The sequence below is a fragment of the Dermacentor variabilis genome, chromosome 9 (assembly GCF_050947875.1).
Source record: "Dermacentor variabilis isolate Ectoservices chromosome 9, ASM5094787v1, whole genome shotgun sequence".
NCBI lineage: Eukaryota > Metazoa > Arthropoda > Arachnida > Ixodida > Ixodidae > Dermacentor > Dermacentor variabilis.
Window position 1 is genome coordinate 51,382,710 of NC_134576.1, and position 13,199 is coordinate 51,395,908.

General features: G+C 45.6%; 1 protein-coding gene across 1 annotated transcript in view; it reads right to left on the reverse strand.

Annotated features, from left to right (window-relative positions):
• twf (twinfilin actin binding protein) overlaps positions 1-13,199 on the reverse strand; it is a 49,979-nt gene that overhangs the window by 3,230 nt on the left and 33,550 nt on the right. Inside the window, exon 7 of the mRNA XM_075704238.1 lies at positions 6,357-6,478. Within this exon, the coding sequence (XP_075560353.1) occupies positions 6,357-6,478 (122 nt within the window). The remainder of the gene's footprint in view (positions 1-6,356; positions 6,479-13,199) is intronic.

Consider the following 13,199-nt stretch of genomic DNA (forward strand, 5'->3'; position numbering starts at 1 on the left):
CTTGAAGGTAGGCTGACTTAAGGCAGATCAACACTGCGCACTTCTATCCCACTGGAAGTACACAAATGCGGCCACCTATGCGTTGCGTGGCAGAGTGGGCCACAAATCACTTTCATTTTCTCGACTACCTTTATAAATGTATTCTGTGAAAATGGTTTCCTGAGGGGTGATATCTCAAAGACCCTGTGGTTTGTGTCCCAATAAAAACCTTGCAGACTACTGTCTATCTGGCCTGAAGTAGCAGGAAGAATAGTATAGACATCACAGAACTAATGAAATATGCTCAATAAAGCTCCCCTATCAATAATATTCACCAAATAATTGGCCTGTTCTGACTGGTTTCACAGTGACTGAACGTGTTTCGTTCAAGTGGTGCTTCCAGTTCACGCTCATGAAAGTGATTTGTGGCCCACTCTACATTTTACGCGTAGGCAGTCGCATGTGTATAGATGGTTTCCCACGCGCGATAACAGCAGCAAGAATGCAAACCCAAGAAACTTCCGGTCACGGGCCTCATCAACCTACTGCCCCTGAACACAAAGTGGATTTTTAAGTCCTTTTACTGTGCGGAAAGTCTATTTTCAAGTTTTGAGATAAAAAATTGTGTGGCTCTGCTATCGCAAACACCAGAGAACAGTGGAGCTGCGGGAAGGACAATAAAGTAGTGCCAAAGTACACACTTAGTCATGTGTGGCTCTGCTATCGCAAACACCACAGACCAGTGGAGCTGGGGGAAATTAAGGCTTCAGAAAAATCCATGCTGCCTTCCTGCGTGGGGTGTTTCAGTTGGGACGGTGCGCCATTTGAGGCGCCGGCCGCTACAGAAGTGATTTGTTGAGATGCCATATGCATCGGTGTTGTGTGCCAGATGCTGCACCGACGTGACAGGGTGGCAACCGCCGCGCCTTAGTTCTGATGCATACTAGCTCCGATGCCGTGTACCTGGTAGCTTCTCGAAATCTGCTGAAGCGAGCATGTGGGTTTTTATCGGAGAGCAATGACATCACTCAAGCTGTGTCCCCGCCATGCCGTGTCGCTATGCTATGCTATCTTTTATACTCTGCTTTCACTCTCTCTCCCACAGCCCAGCAAATTCTTTTTCATGCACGCGATGCTATTTTTATACTCTGCGAACGTCAACAGAAACCCAGCACGGTTCTAACAGCTCCACTGTAAAAAGATGCGCATTACGCCTCAAAACTAACACAAGAAATTTTCTTATAACTTACAGCAACATTCACTTGTAAAATTGTCATTATGTACAGAGAAAAAGTGTTGAAAATCTGCAGGCTTATATTTTAATGCACGCCTGCTACTCGATATCACAGCCAATGCCTTTCTAGCTTGCTAAATTTAGTGGACTCTATCAGTAAGCAAAACCGGAAGCCGTCTAGGGCTTATGTTTGTAAACAGTGAACGGGTGTATACTTCCAGCAGGATGGAAGTGCGCAATGTCGATCTACCTTATGTAAGCATACCTTCAAGATTCAAATTCTTATGAACTTCTGGTGCTATTGGCTTTTATTCCTCACCACACAGACCAGTGTGCCACCCCTCTGGTTTGTATTTCCCACCAACGTGCTATCAGATGAAGTGGAAACACGAACCAAAGTAATGCAATAGTGGGACTGAAATGCAAAAATTTTTTTCTCAATGAAAACACAAATTACTTTCATTAAAATTTCTGTGGCAAAAGCTGTTATTCTTATCAATGATATCAACTTTCCTGCTTATTTTTGCGTGGACCACCTTAGTGTGTTACTAACGCATAAAACACAGGCTAAAATAGCACTTTTGCTGAAATTCAGGCTTTCATTTTGGAGCTTGTGAGCAGCACATAGGCGAAAATAAAATTTTAGAAGGTAGAAAGTTTTAGTGACAGTTCTATAAAAGTAATTCCAGGTTTCCTCCCCTGATCTTTTTCCTTGTGAAAAATTTTGCAGAAACGCAAGAATTTTCACATTTTCACCTCAGTACTAAGGAGTAAAATACATGAAGTTATTTTGTGAAAATGTTTTATAATGAAAGAAAAATGTTCGAACAACACAAAACCCCAATTTTGAAATAATGCACAATATGGTCGATTTCTGGCGAATTTGTTTTTTTTTTCCACCTGGGTTTCCATCATTTTGTGAAATTCAAATGGTACTCAGGGTAGGCAAACCTTTCTTTCCATTCAAAATATTTTGGGGAAATACTGCTCAGGTAATGCTTATATACCTGTAATTTTTTCGTAATTATATGAACGACATTATTTTTCACGAGCGGCATGGTTGGGACAGTTGACATGGAATGACCGATATAACTGCAGGGAAGAGCAGGCAGTTCATGTTGTTGACCTTTTCTGTGGCCAAGAGAGGATGCAGTTTCCCCCTCATGATGTTTAAAAGCAACACGTACTGAACCTGCGTTTGCATTAAATGATCAATAATGATGAGAATGATAGATGACGTCTAAACCCAAGCAAAACAGCCAAGGATGAGTTCAGCTTGTTGACAAAACTGTGAAATTTCTTCCAATTTTCACTGTGCTTTTCATATTACAAACTACAGTCGACTCCTGATAATTCGAAGCCGCTTAATTGGAATTTTCAGTTAATTAGAAGTGAAGTGCTGGTCCCGTCAGTTTTGCATGTAATCCTATAGAAGAAATCGCTCGATAATTCGAAGTCCTCATCCAGTAATATTGTTTAATTGGAAGTTAATTTTCGGCCAGGATCCTCGAGGTGACCGTCATTCTTTGGTAGAATGTGCAATTTTTCAAGTGTTGCAACAGTTCCGTGCTCCGCGTTGGTGTCGTCGCCACCGCAGCCACCCGCAACGCCATCCTTCTTGGAGCGGCGCGATTATTCATTGCTACGGCTGCCGTGGCCTCCGCGATCAACTCCGGCGGGAGGCGGAGCGGCTCCCGCCGAAAGCCACGCGCGGCTGCCGCGCGTGGCCGGAGCTGATCGCGGAGGCCACGCGGGTGCCATAGGTGCACGCAGCGCTGCATACTGGCAGTGGCGAGATTGTGCGAGATTAGTCTTGCAGCGTGCGCAGCGTATGTCGACGCGTGTGTTTTGGTTGAGCTCCTTTGTGCGGGAAGCTCGTAGGCTAGGTTGTTCCACGAGTGATTCGGAATTGACTGTACCTAGTCGCGCAGTTTATAGCCATGGCAAACCGTGGCTCTTATCGCACGCTCGACCTGGCAACGAAAGTCGAGGTTTTGAAGGAAGTTGAGAAGGGAGGTGCCGCCAAACAAGACATAGCGCGGAAGTACGGGATCAAGCCGAACACGCTCTGTAACTACAGCAAGAACAAGCGCACAATAATGGATGCATTTGAGAACGACAAGTTCAAGACTTCTCGGAAGCGAATGTGCACCGGCGCTTACCCAGAGTTGGAGAAGGCTCTGCTGGTTTGGATTAGGGAGGCCAAGAGCAACAAACTTCCTCTCAGCGGAGACATAGTTGCGATGAAAGCGCGAAGGCTTGCAGCAATGTTGGGGATCGATGACTTCGTTTCGTCAGATTGGCTGACGCGCTTTAAAAATCGCCATGACCTGGTTTTCAAGAGCGTGTGTGGTGAAAAGGCGTCCGTTAACCAGGAAACATGCGCCACGTGGAAGGACGGAAAGCTGCGTGAATATCTCGCCGAATACAGACCGGAAGACATCTTCAATGCAGATGAGACTGCACTCTTCTATCGGCTTCTACCAGAGAAGACCCTGACATTCAAGGACGACGACTGTGCTGGGGGCAAACGCAGCAAGGAGAGAGTGTCGGTGCTGATCGCGGCAAACATGACTGGCACGGAACGATGTCGGTTACTTGTAATCGGGAAAGCCGCGAAGCCGAGATGTTTTAAAGGCGTGAAGACGCTGCCTGTGGACTATGAGGCGAACAAAAAAGCGTGGATGACGGCCGAAACCTTCAAGAGCTGGATAAGCAAATTGGACCGCAAGTTTGCTGCTTCGAACCGCAAGGTGTTGTTCCTTGTCGATCACTGCAGTGCTCACATGAATGTGCCAGCCTTGAGTGCAATACGCCTCGCATTTTTGCCTGCAAACACAACGGCTGTTTTGCAGCCAATGCACCAAGGCATCATCAAGAATGTTAAAGTCCTGTACAGGCGGCACCTCCTCTAGCGCATGATTTTGTGTATGGATAGCTCCACAAAGTACGAGGTGAGCCTGCTTAGTGCCATCCACATGTTGGCGCGAGCATGGGATAGTGTGAAGCAAGAAACAATCGCAAACTGCTACAGGACTTGCGGTTTTGTGGCAGCTTCTTCGGAGGATGCCTCGGAAATTTCAGCGGAGGAAGCGTCAACAAGCGAGCTTGACGGCGCTGATTTTGGTGATGCTCTCGGGGACGTCAATTTTGAAGATTACGTCGCCGTAGACAAGGCGGTCGAAACGTGCGGTGCACTGAAGGATAGCGAAATTGTAGAGATAATTATTCGGCCCCAGGAAGCGACCCAGGAAAGCGACAATGACGTTGAAGGCGAGCCGCAACCTAAGGCTGCCGATGTAGCTGCGGGCCTTGCTCTTGCGGAGCGCTTCTTCGCCACTGAAGGTAACGCGGAAGAAGCGTTCTGCCACATCTACAGCCTGCAGAACTTGCTTTCAGCAGCGCGTTTCGGCAATTAGAAGCAAAGCAAGATGACCGACTATTTTTCTTAGAGAAAATACTCGATTTCGCCACAAATAAAGTGCTGTTTTTTGTGTTTTGTGCTTAATTGGAAGTTCGTTTAATTCGAAGTTTTTTGCTGTCCCCGTGAACTTCGTATTAACGGGAGTCGACTGTATATGGTTATGCTAGACTTTTGCAATTATTAGGTGAAATTTTGTACAAACAAATCCTCAATTATTGTGTGCGTTGCTTTTCTCAAAGAATTCTGCAGTAAAGAATTTGTCCGTTTTTGGGCAGAGTTCAGGATAAAAGCATGGCATTGACGGAGCTCATTCGCAGATAAATATAACCACACAAGTGTTCTTGCATTTTTTTTACTAAATCAGCCTGCGGCCGCCATGACCAGGAATCAAACTAGTGACCTCTGGCTCAGCAGTAGAACTTCATAGCCAATGAACCATTGCAGCGGGTTGAAATAATCAACATCGCCGCACTTTGATACTATGAAACTTTATTAACTTTGTTTGTATTTGCTTTGTTTATCTTTTTACCCACGCTGCTTGGACTTGTACAAGGTTTCCAGTATTGAATAAAGAACAACGTTATAAGCCTTTTTTGCTAGGGTGAACCATAATACATTCCATGTGTCCTGCAGTGTCAGATGGGCCTACTAGAGAGGACAACAAATCTCCAGACGTACTATGAGGTTCCACAACAATGGAGGGAGTTTGTTAAGAGTGATAGCATCAAAAGAATATCAGTGGTACAACGAGGAATAGACAGTAAATCTACATAAAACAACATGCTATCGTAAAACCTCAGTACAGTAGAACTTCGTTGATAGATCCTGTTTCGTATGATTTCCCGGCACCTACATTTGTGATAGAAAACACGTAAATTGACCTAATGCAGCTACCGTTTTGTTTTACTGGTTAGTATATTCCCAGAAAATGTTATCTTTCGGCACAAATATTCAGTGCACTGCCAAACTGGAATAACATTTTCTAGCCGCTAGATCCCATGTGAACAAGAAAAAGTGTGAGGCAAACACAGTCGAGAGCAGTAGGCACCCGCCGCAGTAGCTTTCCCACAGTACTCGCTTGCCAATGTCACAAGGAGATGCTGGCACACACTTACTTTGCTCTCTGAGTGCCATGCAAATTTCCTCTTGGGTCATCGCAATCACAGCTATCACTGCCTACTCTACTACTGTGATAAGGATCGTCATCTAACTGTTTCACAGCACCGTTGGAAGCGCTTTTAATAGGCGATAGCCCAAACGCACCACCATTCTGTCTTTCTAAGCTACAAGCAGTGTAAACTGGGCGTCATGTTTTGCTCTCACGGCATCACAGCATTATATAAGCGTTCCCCACTAGCTCGATTCCACTTTGGTATCCCATCGCTGTCTTGAAATACGCAGATCGAAACACGAAGTTTGTAATGTTTTACAGGATGAAAACAATACCTGAGAGTCAATTATTTTAATGAGAAGGCATTTACATGTTTTTTAGGATGCTCACGGTGACGTTAAGATGACACAAAGCAGGTTTGGGTCGTTTGGGGCACCCATGCTATTTGGGCACCCATGAACCAAAAGATTCTGCTTGGGTTTGGTGCACACGGCAGGAGGAGATGCTAATTGTTAGGGGCCCCCTGTCTTTTGGGGCCCCTCTTCTAAAACAGCCTATTAATTTTCAGGAGTGTACAGGAAAGCACGTGATAGCTGGAGGCCCCCTACCTTCTTGGTGATGGGCACTCCAACCTGCGTCTCGATGGTGTCCACCAGGGGAAGTTTGCAGCTGGAGTACAGCATGCGTTCCTTGACGGGGCACTCGCTGCCAGCGATGGAATAGATGAACACTGCACGCAGAGGCACCGCAGAGGAAGACACAGTGCCACAAGTGACGCTTTGGTTCTATGATGACCAGCAGTTAGGAAAGAGAAACAGCTTATACCTATGCCACATAGGTGAGGTTAATATCATTAAAGTGTAGGGCCTTAAAAGGACCCTTAAGGAAAGTATTCCGTTGAGCTAGATTTAAAGATTTTGCTTCAGTAATAATGAATTCATCATTCAGAGCGAGAGCAGACAGTAAGTGATAAAATGATGAGAACAGAAAATCGGAGCAGCGCCACCTATTGTGAACTGTGCCAACTCGCGTGAAGTCAGCACTGGACGGTTCACAGAGAGCACTATAGAGAGGTAATGTGCAGATTATGTCAACTTGTTCATTTTGGTGAAGGTTATTTAAATTGTGGAGCCGCAGCGGGAATTTCGGCGGCAATTTGCTATGCAACAATGTGACGTAGTGGCACGCAAAAAACGATGACAGAGTTTTAGACAACACTCTCTCGATCTAGCTAGACTTAATATTTCCTTTAGCGCCCCTCTGGGTTTGCTAGTGTCACTATTTCAGCACTTGTTGCTACACAGATATTTTAATGGCAAGAAGTGCGCTGATAACAATAGATGTCGTAAATGCAGCAAGTTTCGTAACAACCTCAGAAAAGGCTACGTAGAGGGTAAAAGTCCGCAAAGCACTGCTGACCAATCATGAATGGGCCTAGTTTACTTTATTTATTCAGTTATAGGGCGGTACAATCATAAGGCAAAAGTGCAGTTACAGGAGGCGAGAAAGAAAACGTAAGCGTGCACACTAATGAAAGGCAATATTAAGTTACAGATGGATTATTTAGATTCGGCAGGGATTAGCCAAAATACCAAATACAGTAAAAGCTTGTTAATTCTAATTCCACGGGGACGCTATGAAAATTTCAATTATACAAAATTCGAACTAGTGAAAGTCAGAAAAAAATCGCTTAGTTAAGGCCCGTATATAGTCCAACGTGGTGCGAGTATGCACACGTGCATGTACACTACATCAGGTTGGCGTGAACAACAACATCTATACTTCGAAGCACTGGTGCAGCCAACGTAACCGGACGCAGAAAATGCAGTCTGACATGTTCGATGTCGAGATGGCTCTTGATCCATCGGCATGTTTGCCGTGCCGACAAGCGCGGATAAAAAAGAAGGTCGCAGTTTCGTCCGAAAAGCAAAGCATCGTTTGCGATAGCAAATTAGTAGGTAGCTATACGAAGTAAGGATAGTAGTTTTATTGGCCGTGCAAACATGTAAACATTCGCTTGCTAACTAAATCAACAAGTGTCATGCGCGCACAGGTAAACATAACCACATCTCGCTCAATGACTGCAGAAACTTGCTAAAAGCACTGGAGTGAAGAATCGCAGGAGTAGGAGCGAGCGAAATAACCTTCATGCAGCTCTTGATTCAACACAAACAAAACGCAGAAAGCACATCGCACACACAGCTACCTCCACTACTCGCACTCTGCAAACATCGCACATCACGTTAAAGATCAGGTCCACGCAAGCGTGCACTTTGGCCACATCGCAGATAGCTTTGAAGATACGGCGCCCGCATGGCCGTGCCGTAAGCAGCAGCCGCCAGAGAAGAACATCCCCCCCTTCTCTCCCTCCCTTCCTCCACCTTAACCCAGTGCCTCACGGCGACAGGTGAGGGCGCCCATCTGCCCCGTCTTCCTCGCTCGCGCACGCGTGATTGAGCTGCGTTTGCAGGCTCACTCTCGCACGCTTTCGCTCGCACATACTGCATACGGCAACGATTTTGTCACCCTTGAGCTTTGCAGGGACCTCACGGGAGAGAAGCGCCTTACTACAGAGGTGTTCGCCGTGCCTGGCCTGGCGCAAATGCATCACTCTCCAGTCGGGCCTAAAGAAAGGGCAGCAGATGGAAAAAGCAAAGCTGCATGGCCTGCGCGGCGACGCCTGCGTAGCCAACGTGCTCCTGCACACTAGCACTCTCCCCATCCATGATGGCACGTAGTTCAAACTATAAGTGGCAGTGCAGATTTCTGTGTGGATTAGCGGGATGTGTTACATATTGCTTTCAATACACTGCTGAACGGAGTGCAGCGACCACTTCGTATTATCCAAAATTTCGAATTAACAAGTTGTGAATTAAGAAGCTTTTACTGTAATCGAAAGCCCCAAAATAATGGGTGCAGGTTATATGCCAATTTTATCTTGAGAGGTGACTTCACGGCAATGTAAATTTCCCCTCTACAACAGTGTGCGCTGCGTTGCCATGAAGCCACACCTTTATGGTTACATTTATCTATTTTCAGTACGGGTTACACATGCAAAAATACAGTTTTGCTGCACCTGCTATCAGGTTATCAGCAGCTAAAATGTGCACTGCTACCTAAAATATGGATTGCCGGAGTTGTAGCACTGCTGCCCCCCCCATATTGAAACTGTAACTAAGTCCGTCAGCCTCACATTTATGACGAGGGCTGACTTCAGGGCTATTCTGTGAAAAAAACTTGACCTTACATTCAAATAAATATGGCACATGTATTTTAAAGTCTGTTCCTTGTGTGCAGAGCTGTTATCCCTGGTATAGATTGTACATCCAACAGTCCACCGAGTTGTGAGACTGCACAATGCCTAAAGTGACAATGGGCATTAATGCCATTAACTCCTTCATTACTGCTATAAATGTGCTCATTTTCGGTGCTTCTTTATGTTTTCACATTTTATTTTAAGACTAAGTAGTTGCAACGAACAGATGGTGCTTTCAACGGCGCGCCGCACGTTGCCTTAGCAAAAGTGCACGAATACGAAACCATTGCCACTTCTGCCCTGCTAGTGTGCAATCAGTTGTAGGAAATGCAGCTGGGTGTTCGCTAAAGCAGTGCGCTTTACTCATGCTGCAAAATGTGGACCAGAAGAGGGAAGACCTGTGCAGTGGTTGGCTGTAAGAACAGTGACTGGTATATAGAAGAATGGAATGAATCTGTCTGGCTTTTGCAGAACACTGCTACACAAAGACTCCCTGTGTTTCTGGCTTTTCGCAATGCTATTCTTTCGTCGAGGATGAAAAAAATTCTCTCATTTGCCAACATTGTATCGCTAACCTCCAGAGAAAGGACTTCGAACCCTTAAGGTTGGCAAGAGTGAGTACCATTGTTATACGGTGACAAAGGAGTAGCACTGTTTCCTAGAATAGTAAGCTCCTTGCACGTTAACGCTACACATCCACCCCAACACACAGTCAAACATACACCCACTCTACCGTCCACGTATCAAGAGTAAGTGAATGGAATCAATGCACACATAAGCATGAGTGATGATGGTACACATAGCACATGGATGCTCGAAGCCAAAAGTTTCGTGACGGTCTAAAGGGTAAGCGAGTGACCGGCAAAAATTCATCTTTGCTACAAGCTACTACAAGGTACAGAATATCTACATTCTAAGCAATAGTTGTGTGCAGCAAAAACAAATCTATCACAACTGATCACACCCATTAGCAATATGGCAGAATATAAACGATCGGATAGCGACCTCACTGAGGAACTTTATACCGACTTAGAAACATGTGACAAACCACTGCTTCAACGTGATTGCCGAATGAAAAATAAAGACATTACAATCCTAATTTAATTAAGAAGTGAAACGTTTGGACAGCGTGGAATAGATTTTTAGACTGCTTTTAGTACAAGCACCGTATATGCTGCTTGCACCATTTGGATAAGGCATAATGAGCCCAGAAAGCCTAGGAAGCTGTGGCCAAAGCTTTGTGTCGTCCACCGAGTCACAGTCTGCGATATCCTCCAAAAACAGAAGTTTTCCGAGCTACACCGGGCGTCATGCACGTCCATTGTAAACACAGAGACAACGGACACACCTGAGGCAACCAATGGCTGCGTTACCATGTGATCAAACATGGCGGCACTTATAGGATGGCTGTGAAAAGGGTCTAAGTACTAAGAGTAAAAAAATCTGAAATGTATAAAATATGCACCTGCCTTACTAAGTCAAACCACACAAAAAACTATTACGAAGATTTGTTGGCATCACTACTAGTCAAAGTGACTGCTATGCTAAGCAGGAAAGCAGTGGCCCATAAATGTGAAAATGGGTAAGTTCCTATCCTACAGAGAGCTTTTCCTTTTACTAGGGGTATGCAAATACCTAATAGTAGATTTCAAGTTGAATATCAAGTCAAATCAAGGAAAAAAGCCAAATATTGAATTGAATATCAGAAAATTTTTCACACAATTTATATTGCTTACAAATTTTGGTCAAGAAGATATGATGCTGCATACACTCGGGAGTCTCCTAGCATTGCATAACATGAGTGTAGCGAGTATCAGTACCTTAGCTGCATAGAAATCAAGATATATATTGTATGATCTAGATCTATTCTTATTAAAGGGAATGCCAAGTTAGTATGCCAGTACTAATTACAGATCAGTTCTAGTATACCAGGGTGTCTACCATGTTAACATTTATAAGTTCCCCAGGTTTTCCCTGCGTGCCTTTGCAAAATTCCCTGAGTGACACAGAACTATGTTTTAGGTCAAGACAAGCTGAAACCACGTCACCTGATGCTGTCACTCTCTAGTAAGCATATGAAAAAAAATAAATAAATAAAACAACTTAATCCAGTTTGAATCCTAAGGAGTAGTGTTTCTGTTATTCAAAAAGAATAGAAAGGAGGGGCTAGTAAAATGCATAGTAAATAAAATGTCTTCGAAAAAAATTCCAGATCAAGTCGGACATCCTCAAATAGGAATAAAAAGGAGATGCATACAGAAGTAAATATTTTTGAATACGAGCTATTTCTATCAACTGATAGCAAGCTCACTGGTATGAGGCCCGAACTTTGTTACAATTGAGATTTTCTCTGAACCGCTCGTAAGTCAACCTCAACTGTCCTGACATACTCTCAGCCCATGCACGACGCCTCAGTGTAGTGTTTCACTGCTTTAAAAGAGTTTATTTTGGTTTGGATGAGGGACAGCTGCATCTCGACATCAGCCAACACTTTTCTTTTTTTGAGCTCAAGCTCCTTCAAAACAGAGGCAACATGCTTCCTTTCCTGTCCATTCCTCAATGTATAGATTCCTTCTGTTCTTGTCCTTCCGTCACTCGTTCGCCCAATGGATCATTTGAAGCATCTTCTTCTGAAGCATCTGAAGACAGCCCACGTCTGATTTTTCTAACTCGCTAGGGGTCGCGAAAGCGTCGGAAAAATCGGCCAGTTGGAAAAAATAAATACATGTAATTTACTGCCCTGAAGGGCTCAAACCGCCACAGGCACATTCGAAAACACTCTGAAGGCCTGTCGGTACACATATTAGGCATATCAGTGCTCGTACTGTGACAGGATATACCGGTTGCATGCGTGTGTAATTAAGGACTGTGTCGTGTGGCAATAGCCCCTTCCCACACTTGTCATGCTTCACTGCAATACTTTTGCATATGCTCCACCAAGTAACATTTCTGTAAAAAGGCAAAGCTGACTTTCGGGAACCAGCATCATGTAACACACCATGCTTTCCAAGCTTCTAAGCCAATCGCGAGGACCACAAAGGTGCAGTCGGTGCCATTGCTGACAGCAGCGAATTCTTTCAATGAAAAACACGGCACTGTTACGTTTCGCCTACGACGCGCGGTTTAGCCGGCGCGACTGCAACAAGGCGGCAGACATTTTGGCCCGTTCGGCGTCGCCGCTACGCTCCCCGCCAAGCGCGTCCAGGCATGTTCCGATGCCACGTGTCTTCATGTGCGTGTGTGAGTGTATGTGCCATTGTGCCCAACCGGAGGCGCTACGAGAGTAGAAGTCACCTTCTCCTCCCAGCCATTGTGCCCGACCGAAGGCGCTACGAGAGTAGAAGTCTCCTTCTCCTCCCAGCCATTGTGCCCGACCAGAGGCGCTACGAGAGCAGAAGTCACCTTCTCCTTCCAGCCATTGTGCCCGACCAGAGGCGCTACGAGAGTAGAAGTTACCTTCTCCTCCCAGTCTTTGTGCCCGACCGGCGGCGCTACGACAGTATGCGTCACCTTATCTCATTGTACAATCACGTGCTCGTCTATTGAGGGGTTCCTTCTTGCCCTCAACTGCGAGAGTATAAAAACAGCTGCCCTCGGACGCCAAGGAGGGCTCCGATTTCTTCTGTTGAGTAAAGTGCTCTCCCGTCTCTCTACTTCGGTCAACCTGACCGCCAACTCTTTGCGATGTTAAAATAAACAAGTTGTTTTGTTGTTACCAGTCGACTCATGCTTTGCCGGGACCTTCGGATGCTTCCAGTTGTACCCCAGGCCGCCAGGCCAACGCTACCCTTGGGGCTTGCGACCCAGGTGCAACAACGGGCGTCAGCGCCGAGTTCCCAACAGGTCGTACCATCGGTGCGACCACAACAACCGTTGCCATCGGTGGGATTCAAACAGCACCCGCTGGCAAGAAGCTTAATAGCGAACATCGAAGCAGCTAGGTCTAGCGTTGCCATAGTGGTGGCTACGGTGGCTGCCAGCGGATCTGCATGCAAGAGCATTGGTTCGAGGCAGCGAGGTAATCAAAACGGTAGTGGTGGTGGCTTCGATTAATGCCATTTTGGGCCTGCGGTCACGACAACAAGTCCAGAAAATCGGACGGCAAAGGGTTATTGCGTCCAAAATTTCCAATACATTGACTCTATGGGGTACGGGGCGGTGCCGTGAAGCTGTCCAAATTATCGGGCATCCAGAA